The sequence below is a fragment of the Neoarius graeffei genome, chromosome 5 (assembly GCF_027579695.1).
Source record: "Neoarius graeffei isolate fNeoGra1 chromosome 5, fNeoGra1.pri, whole genome shotgun sequence".
NCBI lineage: Eukaryota > Metazoa > Chordata > Actinopteri > Siluriformes > Ariidae > Neoarius > Neoarius graeffei.
The window spans coordinates 39466286-39484596 of NC_083573.1; the positions used below are offsets into that span (position 1 = coordinate 39466286).

Sequence of the window (18311 nt, forward strand, 5' to 3'; positions counted from 1 at the left end):
TGCTGAGAAGGCAGTGTGAGAATGTCTGCTTCTCAGGTTTATCAGCAAATACAAAAAGTGTAAAGAAATGACTGGGCATTGGAAATCCACACTGTAAGATTCACAATGTACAATATTGAAAGTATTTATATCAAACTATGACAAAACACTACAAATGCATAATGTCCACAAATCTGAAATAATAACTTTAAACACTTAATTGAGTGGTGATATGCAAAGATGTAGAGCCAATAAATAAATAAACAAATGCCATCGATACACCTTTGGGATACCATTAGTAGATTTTCATAATAAATGAAAAACTGTAAATCACCATTTATAATTTTGTTTAGGGAGTCCACTACGATACATTCCAACACATTATTTGGCTGTTGCACAAAGGTGGAAAGCACGTGGCTCACAAGGTCACATACCATTCAACAATTGCAGCAAGTAAGCCATTATTCATGACGTTGCTCTCAGGATTCGTTTTAGCCAAATTCTTGGGCACTGAATCATACAAAGACATCCACTTCATGCACCTAAGTGGTTTAGAAGGTTCCTTAATTAGTTAGCACTGGTCACCTTCTGAAACCTTCAGCGTGATTAATGGAGTATACTGCATAATGTGCTTGGCTGTGGTTTGTCCTCTCTCTTTTTCTAAAGTGACAAAATATAAGTTTGATTGTTTATGTGCTTTTTGTTCATGGTAAATAAAAGAGGTGAAGCCAAGTGTCCAATATAATTCAATGACAGTATTAGGAGACAGGGCTTTATCTACAATATAGTCAATGTACTGTAAATTTCAAGCCAATAACTATTTCTCCTTTGCTGTGTCCTTTGAGGGATCTTTTCTGTGTGTTTTCCCCATTTTTTAAAAGGTTTTCAATAGTAATATGTTTAAAAAAAAAAAGGTCAAGATTTTAGGCCACTCTTTCCCATATTTGCAGATTGACATCTCAAGGCATTTGGCCAACGTGTGAATATGGTAAGTAGTGGACAATTATGCAACAGGTAACTCATTGCTGCCTCACAGCATCCCATCTAGGGTGTATTCCTGCCTCATGCCCAACACAACCATTCCCAGGATAGAGTGGTTAAAGGTGAATGAATATGAGTAATATTTCAAGCATTATTTTGAATACAGCGGTGGCTACAATTATCGACACCTTAACGATCTTTTGGCTGTTGCAAAAGTAGAAAAGACTTTCAATACATAAACTGTGCATGAATAATTACTCAAACTTCCACTGGAAAAAAACGAGTTGATTCCCGATTACTTGGCGTATCAGATCACGTGACACTGTTCTACAATTACCGATACCATTGTCCACAGTTATCGACACAGTTCCACAATTATCAACATCCAGATGATTATTTATAAAAAAAAAAATCTATATGGGGTATCAAGTTAACAAAACATAGTTTTTGTTTAAAATTTGTTTTACATAGACTTATATTTACAACCCCGATTCCAAAAAAGTTGGGACAAAGTACAAATTGTAAATAAAAACGGAATGTAATAATTTACAAATCTCAAAAACTGATATTGTATTCACAATAGAACATAGACAACATATCAAATGTCGGAAGTGAGACATTTTGAAATTTCATGCCAAATATTGGCTCATTTGAAATTTCATGACAGCAACACATCTCAAAAAAGTTGGGACAAGGGCAATAAGAGGCTGGAAAAGTTAAAGGTACAAAAACAGAACAGCTGGAGGACCAAATTGCAACTCATTAGGTCAACTGGCAATAGGTCATTAACATGACTGGGTATAAAAAGAGCATCTTGGAGTGGCAGCGGCTCTCAGAAGTAAAGATGGGAAGAGAATCACCAATCCCCCTAATTCTGCGCCGACAAATAGTGGAGCAATATCAGAAAGGAGTTCGACAGTGTAAAATTGCAAAGAGTTTGAACATATCATCATCTACAGTGCATAATATCATCAAAAGATTCAGAGAATCTGGAAGAATCTCTGTGCGTAAGGGTCAAGGCCGGAAAACCATACTGGGTGCCCGTGATCTTCGGGCCCTTAGACGGCACTGCATCACATACAGGCATGCTTCTGTATTGGAAATCACAAAATGGGCTCAGGAATATTTCCAGAGAACATTATCTGTGAAAACAATTCACTGTGCCATCCGCTGTTGCTAGCTAAAACTCTATAGTTCAAAGAAGAAGCCGTATCTGAACATGATCCAGAAGCGCAGACGTCTTCTCTGGGCCAAGGCTCATTTAAAATGGACTGTGGCAAAGTGGAAAACTGTTCTGTGGTCAGACGAATCAAAATTTGAAGTTCTTTATGGAAATCAGGGACGCCATGTCATTCGGACTAAAGAGCAGAAGGACGACCCAAGTTGTTATCAGTGCTCAGTTCAGAAGCCTGCATCTCTGATGGTATGGGGTTGCATTAGTGTGTGTGGCATGGGCAGCTTACACATCTGGAAAGACACCATCAATGCTGAAAGGTATATCCAGGTTCTAGGGCAACATATGCTCCCATCCAGACGACGTCTCTTTCAGGGAAGACCTTGCATTTTCCAACATGACAATGCCAAACCACATACTGCATCAGTTACAGCATCATGGCTGTGTAGAAGAAGGGTCCGGGTACTGAACTGGCCAGCCTGCAGTCCAGATCTTTCACCCATAGAAAACATTTGGCGCATCATAAAACGGAAGATACGACAAAAAAGACCTAAGACAGTTGAGCAACTAGAATCCTACATTAGACAAGAATGGGTTAACATTCCTATCCCTAAACTTGAGCAACTTGTCTCCTCAGTCCCCAGACGTTTACAGATTGCTGTAAAGAGAAAAGGGGATGTCTCACAGTGGTAAACATGGCCTTGTCCCAACTTTTTTGAGATGTGTTGTTGTCATGAAATTTAAAATCACCTAATTTTTCTCTTTAAATGATACATTTTCTCAGTTTAAACATTTGATATGTCATCTATGGTCTATTCTGAATAAAATATGGAATTTTGAAACTTCCACATCATTGCATTCCATTTTTATTTACAATTTGTACTTTGTCCCAACTTTTTTGGAATTGGGGTTGTAGTACAAAATATCTTTTATATAAATATATGGATGTTGGTGCTTACGTAAATGAGGAAGTAATTCTAATGCTTATAAACAAATGAACTGATAATGTTGAATCTGTGTCAGAAAAACTTTTGTTCCACTTTCTACCTACTTTCTAAGTATTTTCATCGATCACATTTTGTTAATCATTTGTTGTTGTTTGTATTAATTTCTAATTTTGTAATTTACCAATAAATGTCAACAGGCAATTGAGATTGTAACTGCATGAAAAACCGGGTCAAAGGTCGCATGACATTCCTCTAACCAAAATATAAAATGTCTACTGATATTGTAATATATGTGGTCGATATTTACAACAAACTGCAACAAACTATTTTCTGAATGGAATAGAAAAATCTGAATATTTCAAGCATGTAATTTTTTATATGCTCAGAATTTAACTCTAATTCTATATATAATTCTATTTATTACAATAGGATTCCAAATACTCTATAAAAACATTCCATTCTGTTATGAATCAGGAAAAAAATATTATAAAATCACAGCACTTTTATTTTTTTAAAGTACTTCATCTTCTTCAACAATGTTACACAAAGATCGATCCATAACAGTTGTAAATGTCACTTAATTCCACAGGGTGTCGATAATGGTGGACACCGGTGAAAGTGATCACTATTATTGACACCTCATGTGGCTTCTCAAACGCGCATTTATATACAAAATGGCAACAATCAAATGAAAGAGTAAGAAACAAAGTAGGTTTCAACAAGGATATCATGAAATATCAGTGAATTTGATCAGTAAAAACATGTCCATGATCTTTCCACCATGCTTACCTGCGGTGATAATGTCTGGGTTTTCCTCAAATTGCTGATTTAGCTAAAAAAAAAAAATCCATCTCAGGTAATTAACTGTGTCATCAGACAACAAGATCAAAGAGCGAGGAGGGTCTTCCGGTTGATTAATTAATCAATAATAACTGTTGTAAATGAAACTCACCTTTGTAAAATAGTTTTTTATTGGTAAATCTGAAAAGGTTTCGATAATTATAGTCTGTCGATAATTGTAGCCACCGCTCTATATGTAAAAGAAGTTAACTATAGTTGAATAGTTATAGGTATGATTAGTTCTGTTATAACCTTGTATCTCTCACAGTGACATGGAAAGTCACCCTGGACCCACGTGCAAAGCTTTTGTCCAATACAGAGGTGGATTGTGAGCCAGACTTGATGTGGTGCAACATCCTCCTACAATCAATATCACTATTTAACATTAGAAAACAGAATGGCTCTGTCTGAATGAGTGTATGTATTGATCAGTGGAGGTTTCAGTTTCTAGAATTAGGTCTGCCAAGAGCACACACACACACACACACACACACACACACACACACACACACACACACACACACAGCATTCAGCCTCGATAACAGTTAAACTAATTCATGGGTGGTAGTTCAGAATGACTGGTGGTGTTGTTTGTAAACCACTTCAACAAATGTCAGGTACAAACATTCATAGTCGGCATTCAATAAAAGGATGCCGACTACTGGCTCAATGTAATTAAAAGCAAGCAAGAGGGTAGTGTATTAATAATTAGCATGGAGACAAAATAGTTTAACCTAATCATAAACAGGGCACAGTGGACTTAACAGTTTCACTGATCTTCAGCCGTTTGTATACTCTGGGTTTTTTTCTTTTAAATGCTTCACATTTGTGCTTGTATTGTAACTTTTTTTTTTTTTTACTTATTTACAAATAACTGCATTTGGTTATATTCATCAAATTACTTGATGGAAATAACATGATATTTAGGTGTCATAAGCCTTATGATGTGAAACTAATTACAACCAATACATCTCATTACGTCACCAAGCTTACTGCTTAAATTTGAATACATATTGAAATACGTCAGTATACAGTGTATTGCAAAAGTATTCATCCCCCTTGGTGTTTGTCCTGTTTGGTTGCATTACAAGCTGGAATTAAAATGGATTTTTGGGGTGTTAGCACCATTTGATTTACACAACATGCCTACCACTTTAAAGGTGAAAATTGTTGTTTTATTGTGACACAAACAATAATTAAGATGAAAAAAAAACAGAAATCTGGAGTGTGCATAGGTATTCACCCACTTTCGTATGAAACCCCTGAATAAGAGCTGGTCCAACCAATTCACTTCATAAATCACATTATTATTTGAATAAGATCCACCTGTGTGCAATCAAAGTGTCACATGATCTGTCACATGATGTCTGTATAAATCAACCTGTTCTGGAAGGAACCTGACTTTGCAACACTACTAAGCAAGCAACATGAGAACCAAGGAGCCTCCAAACAGGTCAGAGACAAAGTTATGAAGAGGTACGGATCAGGGTTGGGTTATAAAAAATATCCCAAACTTTGAATATCCCACAGAGCACCTACACATACAGGCCACCCACCAAAACTCATAGACCAGGCAAGGAGGGCATTAATCAGAGATGCAACAAAGACATCAAAGATAACACTGAAGGAGCTGCAAAGATCCACAGTGGAGATGGGAGTATCTGTCCATAGGACCACTTTAAGCCGTACACTACACAGAGCGGGGCTTTATCGAAGAGCGATAAGAAAAAAGTCATTGCTTAAGAAATCATGTTTGGAGTTTGCCCAACAGCATGTGGCAGACTCCCCAAACACATGGAAGAAGATTATCTGGTCACATGGGACAAAAATTGAACTTTTTGGCCATCATGGAAATGCCATGTGTGGGGTAAACCCAACATCCTAAGAACACCATCCCTACAATGAAACATGGTGGTGGCAGCATCATGCTGTGGGGATGTTTTTCATCTGCACGGACAGGAAAGCTGGTCAGGACTGAAGGAAAGATGGATGGCACTAAATACAGGGCAATTCTGGAGGAAAACCTGTTTGAGTCAGCCAGAGGTTTGAGACTGGGATGAAGGTTCACGTTCCAGCAGGACAATGACCCTAAACATACTGCTAAAGTTACACTGGAGTGGTTTAAAGGGAAACATTTAAATGTCTTGGAATGACCTAATCAAAGCCCAGACCTCAATCCAATTGAGAATCTGTGGCATAACTTGAAGATTGCTGTACACCAACGCAATCCATTTAAATTGAAGGAGATGGAGCAGTTTTGCCTTGAGGAATGGGCAAAAATCCCAGTGGCTAGATGTGCTAAGCTAATAGAGACATACCCCAAAAGACTTGCAGCTGTAATTGCAGCAAAAGGTGGCTCTACAAAGTATTGACTTCAAAGGGTGAATACCTATGCATACTCCAGATTTCTGTTTTTTCATCTTAATTATTGTTTGTGTCACAATGAAACAACAATTTTCACCTTTAAAGTTGTAGACTAGCACTGTCGCCTCACAGCAAGAAGGTCCTGGGTTCAAGCTCAGCGGCTGGCAAGGGCCTTTCTGTGTGGAGTTTGCATGTTCTCCCTGTGTCTGCGTGGGTTTCCTCCGGGTGCTCCGGTTTCCCCCACAGTCCATGCAGGTTAGGTTAACTGGTGACTCTAAATTGACCGTAGGTGTGAATGTGAGTGTGAATGGTTGTTTGTCTCTATGTGTCAGTCCTGCAATGACCTGGCAACTTGTCCAGGGTGTACCCCGCCTCTCACCCATAGTCAGCTGGGATAGGCCCCAGCTTGCCTGCGACCCTGTAGAACAGGATAAGCAGCTACAAATGGATGGATGGAAGTTGTAGGCATGTTGTGTAAATCAAATGGTGCTAACCCCCCAAAAAAATCCATTTTAATTCCAGCTTGTAATGCAACAAAACAGGACAAAGACCAAACGGGATGAATACTTTTGCAAGACACTGTAATTCCAGTGAATAATGACTTGAAATAGGATTTATTTTATTAGTCTTGAATATGTAGAAGTAACATTGCCATTGTTTCATTTGTTTTGTGGTGTCATAATTATTTACTCCAAATATAAATTAAGTAAGAAACTCCATTAATCAGTTCACATTTCAGAATGTGAACAGTGAGTGCTTATAAAGATGGTGCTCTTGCTCTAGTCTGTTGGAGTGCATCAAAGCAGTCTCACTTGTAACTGGCTTACAAAATTAGCTTCCCAACAATTTTAACAGTGATTTAAAATTACAGTCTTTTTGTTACAAACCGAGGACATGAAAGGGAAACGTCACATGACCAGTTGCCCACTGGTGGCCATTTTACAGGTTATCAGTCATTAATTCCAAACAATACAGAGGCTGAGAAGTAGTGCTTTGTGAATGAAGAGAGCAGGAGACAGAGAAAAAAAAATCTATAGATCGTATATGTGAAGAGAGAAAGTGCCAGCAAGTGAGAAAAAGTGCAAGCGCATCAAAAAAATGGATGTCCTTAAACTGCAGTGCATTCCGGGTCGAGAGGTGAAATGGACTCGGATGGTTGGCTGAGGCATAGGAAAAAAAAAGAGATGAAATGAAAAAAAAAATGATGAGAGTCAGCAAGACAGATGCAGCACAAACCCCGTCTTCAGGTTAGTGATGGCTTCTTCCACTCCTTTCTGGTTGTATTTGATCATGTAGTGGTGCATGTCGGGGTAATTACTGCGAATGTTCTTCTCTGTGCTGCCATTCGGGACTGTTCCAAACTTCAAGGGCGGGTACTGTTCAGTAGGATGCTGAAACTGAGGGAGGGACAGAGGAAAATACGCAGTGATTAAGGTAAGCATTAGATCAAATATACACTGGATGACTGGATATAAGTATCAAACAAAACTGCAAGCAAAAACAAAAGAGAAAGAACTATGGAAAGGCAAAGAAAGAAATTCTGTGAGGTTAAGTAAATAAAATCTTTTGACCTTTTTTTTCATTTTAAAGCTGTATATACTGAAGGGAAATTGTTAAAACTTTAAGTAGAGAGATTGCACTATTTATAGGAAGTAAAAATTATTTAATGTAGATTGTCTAACTGCCTGACTAAAAGTAGACGGACTTAATGGAAAAAAAATCTGCCAATGAAGCTAGCTACAGTATTTGTACTAACAGACACTACTAACTTTATTTGAATACATAGTCAATTAATATATTGTTTAATATACACTCTCCAGCCACTTTATTAGGAACACCCATCCACCTGCTGTTTTATGTAGTTATCTAATCAGCCAATCCCTTGACAGCAGCACAATGCATAAAATCATGCAGATACAAATCAAGAGCTTCAGTTCATGTTCACTTCAAACATCAGAATGGGAAAAACTGTGATCTCAAAGTGTGACTTTCACTGTGGCCACTGTGGGTGTTGGTTTGAGCCAGATGGACTCAGTGGATTGAGATGGATTGAGTATTTCAGAAACTGCTGATCTCCTGGGGTTTTCACACACAATAGTCTCTAGAGTTTATACAGAATGGTGCGAAAAACAAACAAACAAACAAACAAACAAACAAACAAACAAACAAACAAACAAACAAACAAACAAACAAACAACACATTGAGTGAGCGACAGTTCTGTGAGTGGAAACATCTTGTTGATAAGAGAGGTCAGAGGAAAATGGCCAGATGGGTTTGAGGTTCCAGGAAGTATATAACAACTCATAGCAACACTTTACAACCATGGTGAGCAGAAAAGCATCTCAGCATGTAAGAGCAGAAGACCACGTTGGGTTCCACTCCTGCCAGCCAAGAACAGGAATTTTAGTATCAAGAACAAGTTCTTATTAAAGTGGCCGGTGAGTGTATGTCTTAGTTGTAGGAGATGGAGGTGAATACACATTCTTTTGGAAAGGAAGTCCAGAAGGAGAACCATGAATACATGGAGTGGAAGCATTTTTTTAAAAAATAATAATAATTTTAAGTCTTGTGTTTAACTTTGCACATCTCCCTAATAGCAATATTCTCCTCAAAGCTATTTCTAAAATAATTGTAAGTCAAGCCAAAAATATCAGGAGTTCAAAGCCAAACATGATGGTATAGCATGCGACTCAGAATCATTATTATTTTGACATCTAAAATTGTTTGGCACCCCACAGTGGTCAAGGACCATTCAAAATGACCATTCCTGGATGTACACAGCCCTCTTGCTACTAATTGAAAGGCTGCTGTGACTGGCTGGGGCTCAGAGTTCTCATCGAAAAATCCATTCATTATAAGAATTGAATTAAATGGCCCTCTTGTTCAGACACTTCCTCCCTTAAATCATTATCCGAGTCTATGTTCTGCAGAATTAATTCCAAGAATTGCTCATATTTGCTCAAACCGTTGTTGTTTTTTCTTCTAATTTTGGAAGGTACCCAGAGTCTGATGCATAAATATTTATCTATTTGTCCTTCCTCTACTGTGTACCACTGTGAGGGGTACAGTGTTTGAAAATAGAATGTTCGCAGAAAATAATGTGATTCCTCATACTGCAGAGGGTTTAATGGACAAGACCCCCACTCTGTGATTAACAACTCTATTTTGTCTATGCATGAAGTGTATAATACAGAAAATAATTTGCACTTGCTCACACAATAGAGGTTAAAAAACAAAAGGTACGTTAAAGACCGAAATATCAGAAGGATTGTGATGTTGTGTTCATAGGCCTTTCCACTGTTGACTTAAAGCTATACTGCCTTTCAGATTTTAAGTGTGGGTCATAAAAAGAATTTTCCCTGACTCCCAGTTATTTTTGTTTAGTGGACCAAAAGCTACTGAATTCGAATCATAGACTTCCGATTTTATTCGTTTTTTTTTTAAACAGAACAATTAATGAATTTAGGGCCATGTGGTTCTAAATTATCTGCTATTTTTTCCTGCTTCACCATGACCCAATACAAGATACTACGTCATGCATCACATGGTGGGCTTTCCCGTTCACGCAAGACACTGTGGGATACAAATTTGAAACAGGAGAGAAAAATGGAGGATGTGAATGTGCGAATGAAATATGAAAGACTGACTACAGTAACGGAAAGCGAGAAGAAAAAATGTTATGTTGCAAAGGAAAGGAAACGCAGGACCAAACTAATAAATATTGGTGGTCAGCGAGCACCTCGGTGTGATCAGCTGTTTGTTTAGCAACAGAATGATGGAACGGTCAGTGCATGGTCAAGGTAAACCTGTGCATGCGAACACGGACTTCCTCTGTCTGCTTGACTGCACGAAGCAAGCGATTTCATACACATTATTTGCTAGGGAATCCCTTCAAATTAAATAACTTCCCAGACACAGAACAGCCTGATATTTTGTGAGGTATTGCAGAAATAAACATACATCACAATGACCAAATTTCAGAGGTAACTAAATTTCACCGATTTCATGAAATCGAAAGGCCATCTAGCTTTAATTATGAAAATTATACATTTTTACGATATTGTATGAGTTACTTTCTGTTTAGGGTGATTAATAGAAAGAGACACACCTTCACATGCTTAGGAAGTCTCCTGATGGTAAGTGAGATTACATAGTGCAAAAAGGAGATTGAAATTTTTTTTTTTTTCTGTATTTGGAAACGCCAAATATACAACAGTTTCAATTAAGATTTTACCATTTCATTTCACCAAAACTATCCAAACAGTCTAAAACAGTGTTTTAGAAAGTGTAAGCATCAAATTGAAGATACATCAATACAGTACTACTCAGTGGCACTTGTATTAGGCAGATACTATATTGAAATTATTCTGTAATTTTATTTCATACTTCCATGTATGAGTACACTGATATCAACATAGGTTATAACATTTGCTGTGAAAATAACAGTGGGTGCCAGAACCACTACTGTAAATAAGGACAAGCATGATTACTCTGGAATGACAGCAACTGCTCATCATAACAATGCCATAAATGTACACCTTTTTTTTAAACATGGAACTTTATCAAACATGTTTTACATCAATTAAATAGACTGAACATGTAAAATGTCAAGAAAGGAAGAAGGAAGGGAAAAAGAAAACAACATATACACCCATCAGCCATAACATTAAAACCACTGATAGGTAAAGTGAATTACATTGATTATCTCACATTGCATTACAGTGGCACCTGTTAGACAGCAAGAGAACAGTCAGTTCTTGAAGTTGATGTGTTGGAAACAGGAAAAATGGGCAAGTGTAAGGATCTGAGTGACTTTGACAAGGGACAAATTGTGATAGCTAGATGATTGGATCTGAGCATCTCCAAAATGGCACATTTTGTGGGGTGTTCCCGGTATGCAGTGGTTAGTATCTACCAAAAGTGGTCCAAGGAAAGACAACCGGTGAACTGGTGACAGGATCATGGGCAGCCAAGGCTCGCTGATTTGCATGGGGCATGAAGGCTAGCTCATATGGTCCAATCTCACAGAAGAGCTACTGTAGCACAAACTGTTGAAAAGGCTAATGCTGGCTAAAACAGTAAGGTGTCAGCATTAACTTTTTCAGGAACCTTTATTTATATATATATATATATATATATATATATATATATATATATATATAAGCAGTCCAGGCTTTTCTTTTATTATATGGGAAAAGAAGGTAGCTAGATTTTTGGTGGCTATATTTTTAAAGTGGGTATTTAAATAGAGGATATTACATGGTTGCAGGAAGATAAACTTCATCTCTTTATGCGATTGCGTAATGTCCTTTATATTATATGCATGACAACGCGTGTCAAGTCAAAGGGAAAACACTGGGACTGATGTCATTGGAATAAAATATTAGGAAATATTATACATACAGGCCACTTTTTCCATGGAATAAAAACATGTATTCTATTCCCTTGTAGTGGGTTTACTGATAGCATGCAATATTATCATATCACTTATCCTACATGTATTACATCACTCTACCCAATGGAGAATGAGCGTGCAATATTGTTATAATATTGCACGTTGCCAAGTCAACACAACACCACACGCCAGAGAGCATATGCAAATATCCAATGACAAAACTTTTCTGCTGCGCATGCACGGAATCATTTCTTTGTCGGCTGGGAAAGAGAGAAGATGAGGCTAATCCAGTGCTAGGTTTAAGCACTAAATAAATAAACTGAAAACTGAAACTGAAGACGCGTTGAACACCCGGAAGGCTACCAAAACTTAATTATATATTCTTCACGCATATTTGCAAGAGAAAAAACATACCAACGGACATTGAAAAACTGGAAAAGAGACACATTGGAGATGTAAAACTTCCGTGCTTGTGGGTAACTGTGGCAATTTGTAAACAAACATGGCCACAAGGTTTGCTTCATTAAAAGGGGAAGATTTTGAGAGAATTTTGGCTGCCAGGTCGCTTCATTGTGTGTAGTTATCAATGTTGATTTTAAAAGTAAATTACACAGGGAAAATAATAATAGTATTTGGCTTGACTGCGCTAACATTGGCCTTCGCTAACACTACACTAGCTGGAAGGTAAATAGACTGCCACGCTAACAGCACCGAGTTGTGGGTAAGCTAGTGTTGGCCTTCACTAATGCTACTGCTATAGCGACTAGAAGGTAACTGAACTGCTGCGCTAACAGCACCGAGTTGCAGGTAAGCTCTTGTTGACCTTTGAGAATCCTGATATGAAGAAAGTGTGTATGTATAATAATAATAGTAATAATAATATTGGCTGGCTTTTTTGTGGTCTATCAGATATATTCCATTCAGCTAGCATGATATTAAACTCCTCTTAGACTCATTCAATATCATGCTAGCTGAATGGAATATATCTGATAGACCACTTAATGCTGGCCAATATTATTTAAATAGCTCACTCAGATCCGTGATATATTTCACATGAAAAATACGAATTTTTCAACACAAGAAGATTAACTTCATATCTTCAAGCCAACGAGTGATTTTCTTTTTAGGATATAGACACATTCACAAACAAGAAGTTCGCAAATTTATCAAAACAATTCATCGATATCCTCACAGGTGAGGACATTGAACAATATGTCACGGTTGTAGTTCTCAATGTCCCAGATGTAGTTCATATGAAAAATGTGAGTGATGTATTTCCCAGTAAAACACTCATATCTATGAAATATATACTGTATATAATATAATGCATGTCTGTGTTAAATTCTTATGCATTACGACTATTTACGATCAGGGTGCATGTGACTGCAGAGAAGCAGGTTTACACACAATTGGTTTAAAAGCATTGATCAACATAGCGATATACTCCAAGTGCCACAGTTACAGCTTCAATAAATGTTGACTGTTTAAAGCAGTTTCTCAAGCTGTTAATACAAAAAGAGACAAATTGACATGTGAAAGATACTTGTCTTTATCAAGAAAGGCCTTCCATACCAGCCAGTTGATAACCTACCTCAGTTCAGAAATTATCCCTCAAGAAACAGCACTATTGTCAACATTCCTATCGAACTATTACCTTCAGAAAATTACATTAAAATTTGTTCCAGTCAATTTTCTTTTTTTCTTTTTCATTTTGTTACTGTTGTTGAACCTGAAAAATAAGTATGGAGTGACCAGATAAGCATTGTTCAAACATTCGGCATGCAATGGCAGCATTGCAAATAAATAAGTTTTAATCACATTGATTTAAAAGACTAACATACATATTTAGGCAGTGCCTAAAAGTGTAGCTCCTGATGAGTGTATGAGCAAAATATTTGCAAGGGCACAAAATCAACCTGAATAGAATAATAATATTATAGCATATGACCCATCGAATTGTGTAGTGTAGTGTATTTCACATTAATAAATTTCTGCATTGTCTTGTGATAGTGATACCAATAATGAGATACACATCACAGCTACAATACATATTTATTCCTTTCTTTGACACCACATGCCTTGCGCCAGAAACAACACCATGACATGTATTATGGCGTGACTCTGCTGGGTGCCTGGTGGACAGCAGTGAACCAGTGCTTTCACTTTACATCATTACTATATAGTTATGATCGAATATCAAACTTGATATATCAAATAGTTGTCTGGTTACATCTCTCACATGCACGTACATTGGGGCTCGGAGTGTGCAACTGCAGATTGCAAAGCACATGCACGCCATTACATTACATTACAGGCATTTATCAGACACTCTTATCCAGATCAATATACAACATACCCAGAGCAGCCTGGGGAGTAATTGGGGGCTAGATACCTTGCTCAAGGGCACTTCAGCCATCCCTACTGGTCTAGGGAATCGAACCAGCGTCCTTTTGGTCCCAAAGCTGTTTCTCTAACCATTAGGCCATAGCTTCAGGACTAATTAGCATGCACCCGTTACTGATTAAAGCGCAATCACAACACCTACATATAAGAACTCTCAGTAACACACAGACTTTGCGAAAGCCTTATGTTTTGTATCACTTTTCTGGTTTTGACCCTGTTTGTGTTTTTGGACTGTGAGTATTATATCACCTCTGATATCCTGTCTGTGCCTCACTCAACCACTGCCTGTTTTTCAATTCTGCCTTTGTCTGTGTTTTGGATCTGTTTGCTAGTGTGCTTTCAATAAAACTCTTCCTGCACTTACATCCATCTATCCCCTTACATAACAGAAACTATCAACTGTCCAACAAGCTAGTGGACTAATAAGACTGTTATAACTAGTTTTATATGAAACTGTCATGAATATTTTCTGTAAAATTTGTTAATAAATAACCCCATGTTATTTTTTAGAAAGCAAATTAAAAAGAACTGCTGGATAAAAACTGATCTATCTTCTGTAAATAAAGATACAAATGTTGTTGTCTGGTGGTCAAGTGTTTGAGATACGGTGCCTTACACTAATGGAAGGGTTCTTTGTGGTGATGCATGCTTGTCGTTCGTATGTTGTATGGTCAAAGGCATCAAAAATCATGTCTATGCATTATCATATTTACTTAAGCATAGGGCTCTGCTCCGTGCACGCTTGAGCTCTGCTATAAACAATCTGTGTGCAATTTTAGACTAAATACAAGATGTTTGATGCAGGATATTTAAATAATATTGGCTGGCTTTGAGTGGTATATCAGATATATTCCATTCAGCTAGTATGAATATCATGCTAGTTGAATGGAATATATCTGATATACCATGAAAAAAGACAGCCACTATTATTATTATTATTATTATATACATATTCGATGGAACAATTATAGAGTTTACAAAAAGTTAAGAACAGGGGTGTGACTTACCAATATTGAATGCTGATTCTGATCGAATGTAATTCAATGTTCTGTCAATCCAATGTACATGTAGAAAGTCAAAGTTCTAACAATAAAAATGGTACAAGTCCAAAAAGCCTGAACAACAACCCAACTTATATACAAGCCAGGTTGACAGTTCAAGTTCACAGTGACTTTTGATGGTAGTTAATTGTTACATTGCAGTTGTTCAAAACAAAAGGGCTTTGCTGAGTGAAGTCCACGAGTGAAGTCCTCTTGTAAAAGTCTTCGTCACTTTTCCTCACCTCCAAGTAGAATTTTAACAATATTTCTGCTATTGCTCTCTTTTCCAGTTTTTCAATGTCCGTTGGTATGTTTTTCTCTTGTAAATATGCATAAAGAATATCCAGTGAAGTTTTGGTAGCCTTTTGGGTGTTCAGCACATCTGTCTCTTTAAATCTTCCACTTTGAATGAAGCAAATCTCATGGCCATTTTTGTTGACAAACTGTTAGTCACTCGCGAGTGTGGAAGTTTTACGTCTCCGGCATGTGTCTTTTCCAGTTTTTCCATATATTTAATGTGGATGATTAAATGCGTGAAGAATATCCAGTGAAGTTGTGGTAGCCTTTCTGGTGTTCAGCATGTCTTTCTCTTTAAATCTTCTGCTTTTAATGAAGCAAAGGGATGTTTGTGAACACACCGTTAGTCACTCACTAGCACGGAAGTTTTACATCTCTGACATGTCTCTTTTCCAGTTTTTCGATGTCCGTTGGTATGTTTTTCTCTTGTAAACATGCGTGAAGAATATATAATGAAGTTTTAGTAGCCTTTTGGGTGTTCAGTGCGTCTTTAGTTTCAGTTTATTTATTTAGTGCTTAAACTGAGCACTGAATTAACCCCATCTTCTCTCTCTCCCAGCCGACAAAGAAACGATTGTGTGCATACACAACAGAAAAGTTTTGTCATTGGATCTTCGTGTGTGACGTCATGTTGTCTTGACAGCATGCAATATTATAACAATATTGCACGGTCATTCTCCATTGGGGAGAGTGGCATAATACATGTAGGATAAACGATATGATAACAATATTGCATGGCATCAATAAACCCGCTAGAAGGGAATAGAACACGTTATACTTCACAATTTTATACTTGGAACAAATCTGATATATTTAAGAGGGTTAGTATACTGTAAGCTCCTGATCACTTGATTGCTGGAAGCTAGGCTAGACAATGCAACATTCTATTAGCCACTTTAGCTGGTGACTGCCTGTGGTATATTTTGTTTCCAACAAAAAACTTGCAATCACAGTATTTACTGAACTCACTGTTGCTGCCTCTTTTACTGCCTTTCATAAAGGTCTCTTTTGCCAGTCACCTGGGTCTCAACAAGAGAGGATTTCGCTTTTGTCTGGTACTGCCTATAAACATTGCTGATTTTCCTAAAGGTTTTGTCTCTTTAATGGTTTTATCTGTGGGCTATTCTCTGCTCTCATCTTCAACTCTACAATATATTAGCTAATTTTTTTATGCATGTGAAGGGGTATGTTCATTAAAGCATTAACTATATACTCATCAAGGACTTTATTAGGAATCCATGTACACTGGAAGGGACTTTGGATATTTCACCTTCTATGGTGAATAATATCTTTAAATGATTCAAAGAATTGATTGGAATTTTGGTGCATAAAGGGCAAGGGTGCAAGCTTAAGCTGAACAGCCATGATCTCTGATCCCTCAGACAGCATTGTATCAAGAACTATCATTCATCTATAGCTGATATAACTACATGGGCTTGGGATTACTTTAGAAAACCTTTGTCAAGCACTACAATATGGAGTTACATCCACAAATATCAGTTAAAACTTTACTGTGTAAAAGCCTTATGTTAACCGTGTCCAGAAATGATGTTGATTTCTCTGGGCTTGGAGGCATCTGGGATGAACCATCACACAGTGTAAATGTGTATTGTGGCCAGACAAATCAGTGTTACAGGTCTTTTTTTTTTCTTTGTAAGAAATGGATACCATGTGCTCCAGACCAAAGACAAAAAGCACCCTCCAGACTGTTACCAGCAACAAGTCCAAAAGTCAGGGTCTGTCAGGGTATGGGTTTGTGTCAGTGCCCTTGGCAAAGGTAACTTACACTTCTGTGATGGCAGCATTTATGCAGAAAAGAACATTAAGATTTTGGAGAAAAATATGTTGCCTTCAAGACGCCATCTTTTCTAGGGATATTTCAACAAGACAATACCACATTCTGCACACATTACAAAGGCATGGCTGTGGATGAAGAGGGTGCCTGTCCCTTCTCTCCCCAAAAGAGAATGTGTGGCAAATTTTGAAATGAAAAATATGACCCCACACCTTCACCTTCAGTCCTGTTTGCAGGAAGAATGGGACAAAATAACACCTGAAAGGCTTCGGTGTCTTCAGTCCCTAAACATTTTAAGTGTTGCGAGAAGGAATGACAATTTTACAAAGTGGTAAATGCTTTACTGTCCCAACATTTTTTTATAATGTTTATATTTTAGTGTTTATTTTGAAAAAAGGGGGAAAAACAATAAAATTCATGACGTAAACATCAAAAAATGTTCTGTTGTATTGTTTTGAATGCAATCTAGGTAACGCATCATTATTTTCAGTTTTACTTTCAATTTCAACATACTGTAAGTTTTTTCTGATTTATGGTTGTAGTTAGAGGTTACTACTCCTAGGTTTCATAAAAATACTAAAAAACAAGAAGTGATTTTATTCACAGTGATATAGCCTGTGTTTGACTGATTACTTTTTGTGTTTTTGTTTTGTTGAATTAAGGTTCTAAAATAAACAAACAAAATAAACTGCTCACAGGTGAAGTAGGAAAAGAGTTCAATTTTACCGCATATTTTGGCCTTAAAAGTTTGAATAAACACACTTAACTGTCTATATACTCTATGTCCTTAAAGCTAGACAACCTTTCGATTTCATAAAATCGGTGAAATTTAGTTCCCTCTGAAATTTGATCATTGTGATATATGTTTATTTCTGTAATATCTCAAAAAATTTTCAGGCCATTCTGCGGCTGGGAAGTTATTTAATTTGAGGGGATTCCCTAGCAAATAATGTGCATGAAATCGCTCACTTCACGCAGTCAAGGAGACAGAGGAAGTCCGTGTGTGCATGCGCAGGTTTACCTTGACCGTGCACTGACAGTTACAGTGCCTTTCAAAAGTATTCAGCCCCCTTGGATTTGTACCTTTTTTGTTAC

General features: G+C 37.3%; 1 protein-coding gene across 1 annotated transcript in view; it reads right to left on the reverse strand.

Annotated features, from left to right (window-relative positions):
* Positions 1–18311, reverse strand: part of LOC132885976 (glutamate receptor ionotropic, NMDA 2D) — a 167106-nt gene that overhangs the window by 28776 nt on the left and 120019 nt on the right. Inside the window, exon 11 of the mRNA XM_060920508.1 lies at positions 7522–7682. Within this exon, the coding sequence (XP_060776491.1) occupies positions 7522–7682 (161 nt within the window). The remainder of the gene's footprint in view (positions 1–7521; positions 7683–18311) is intronic.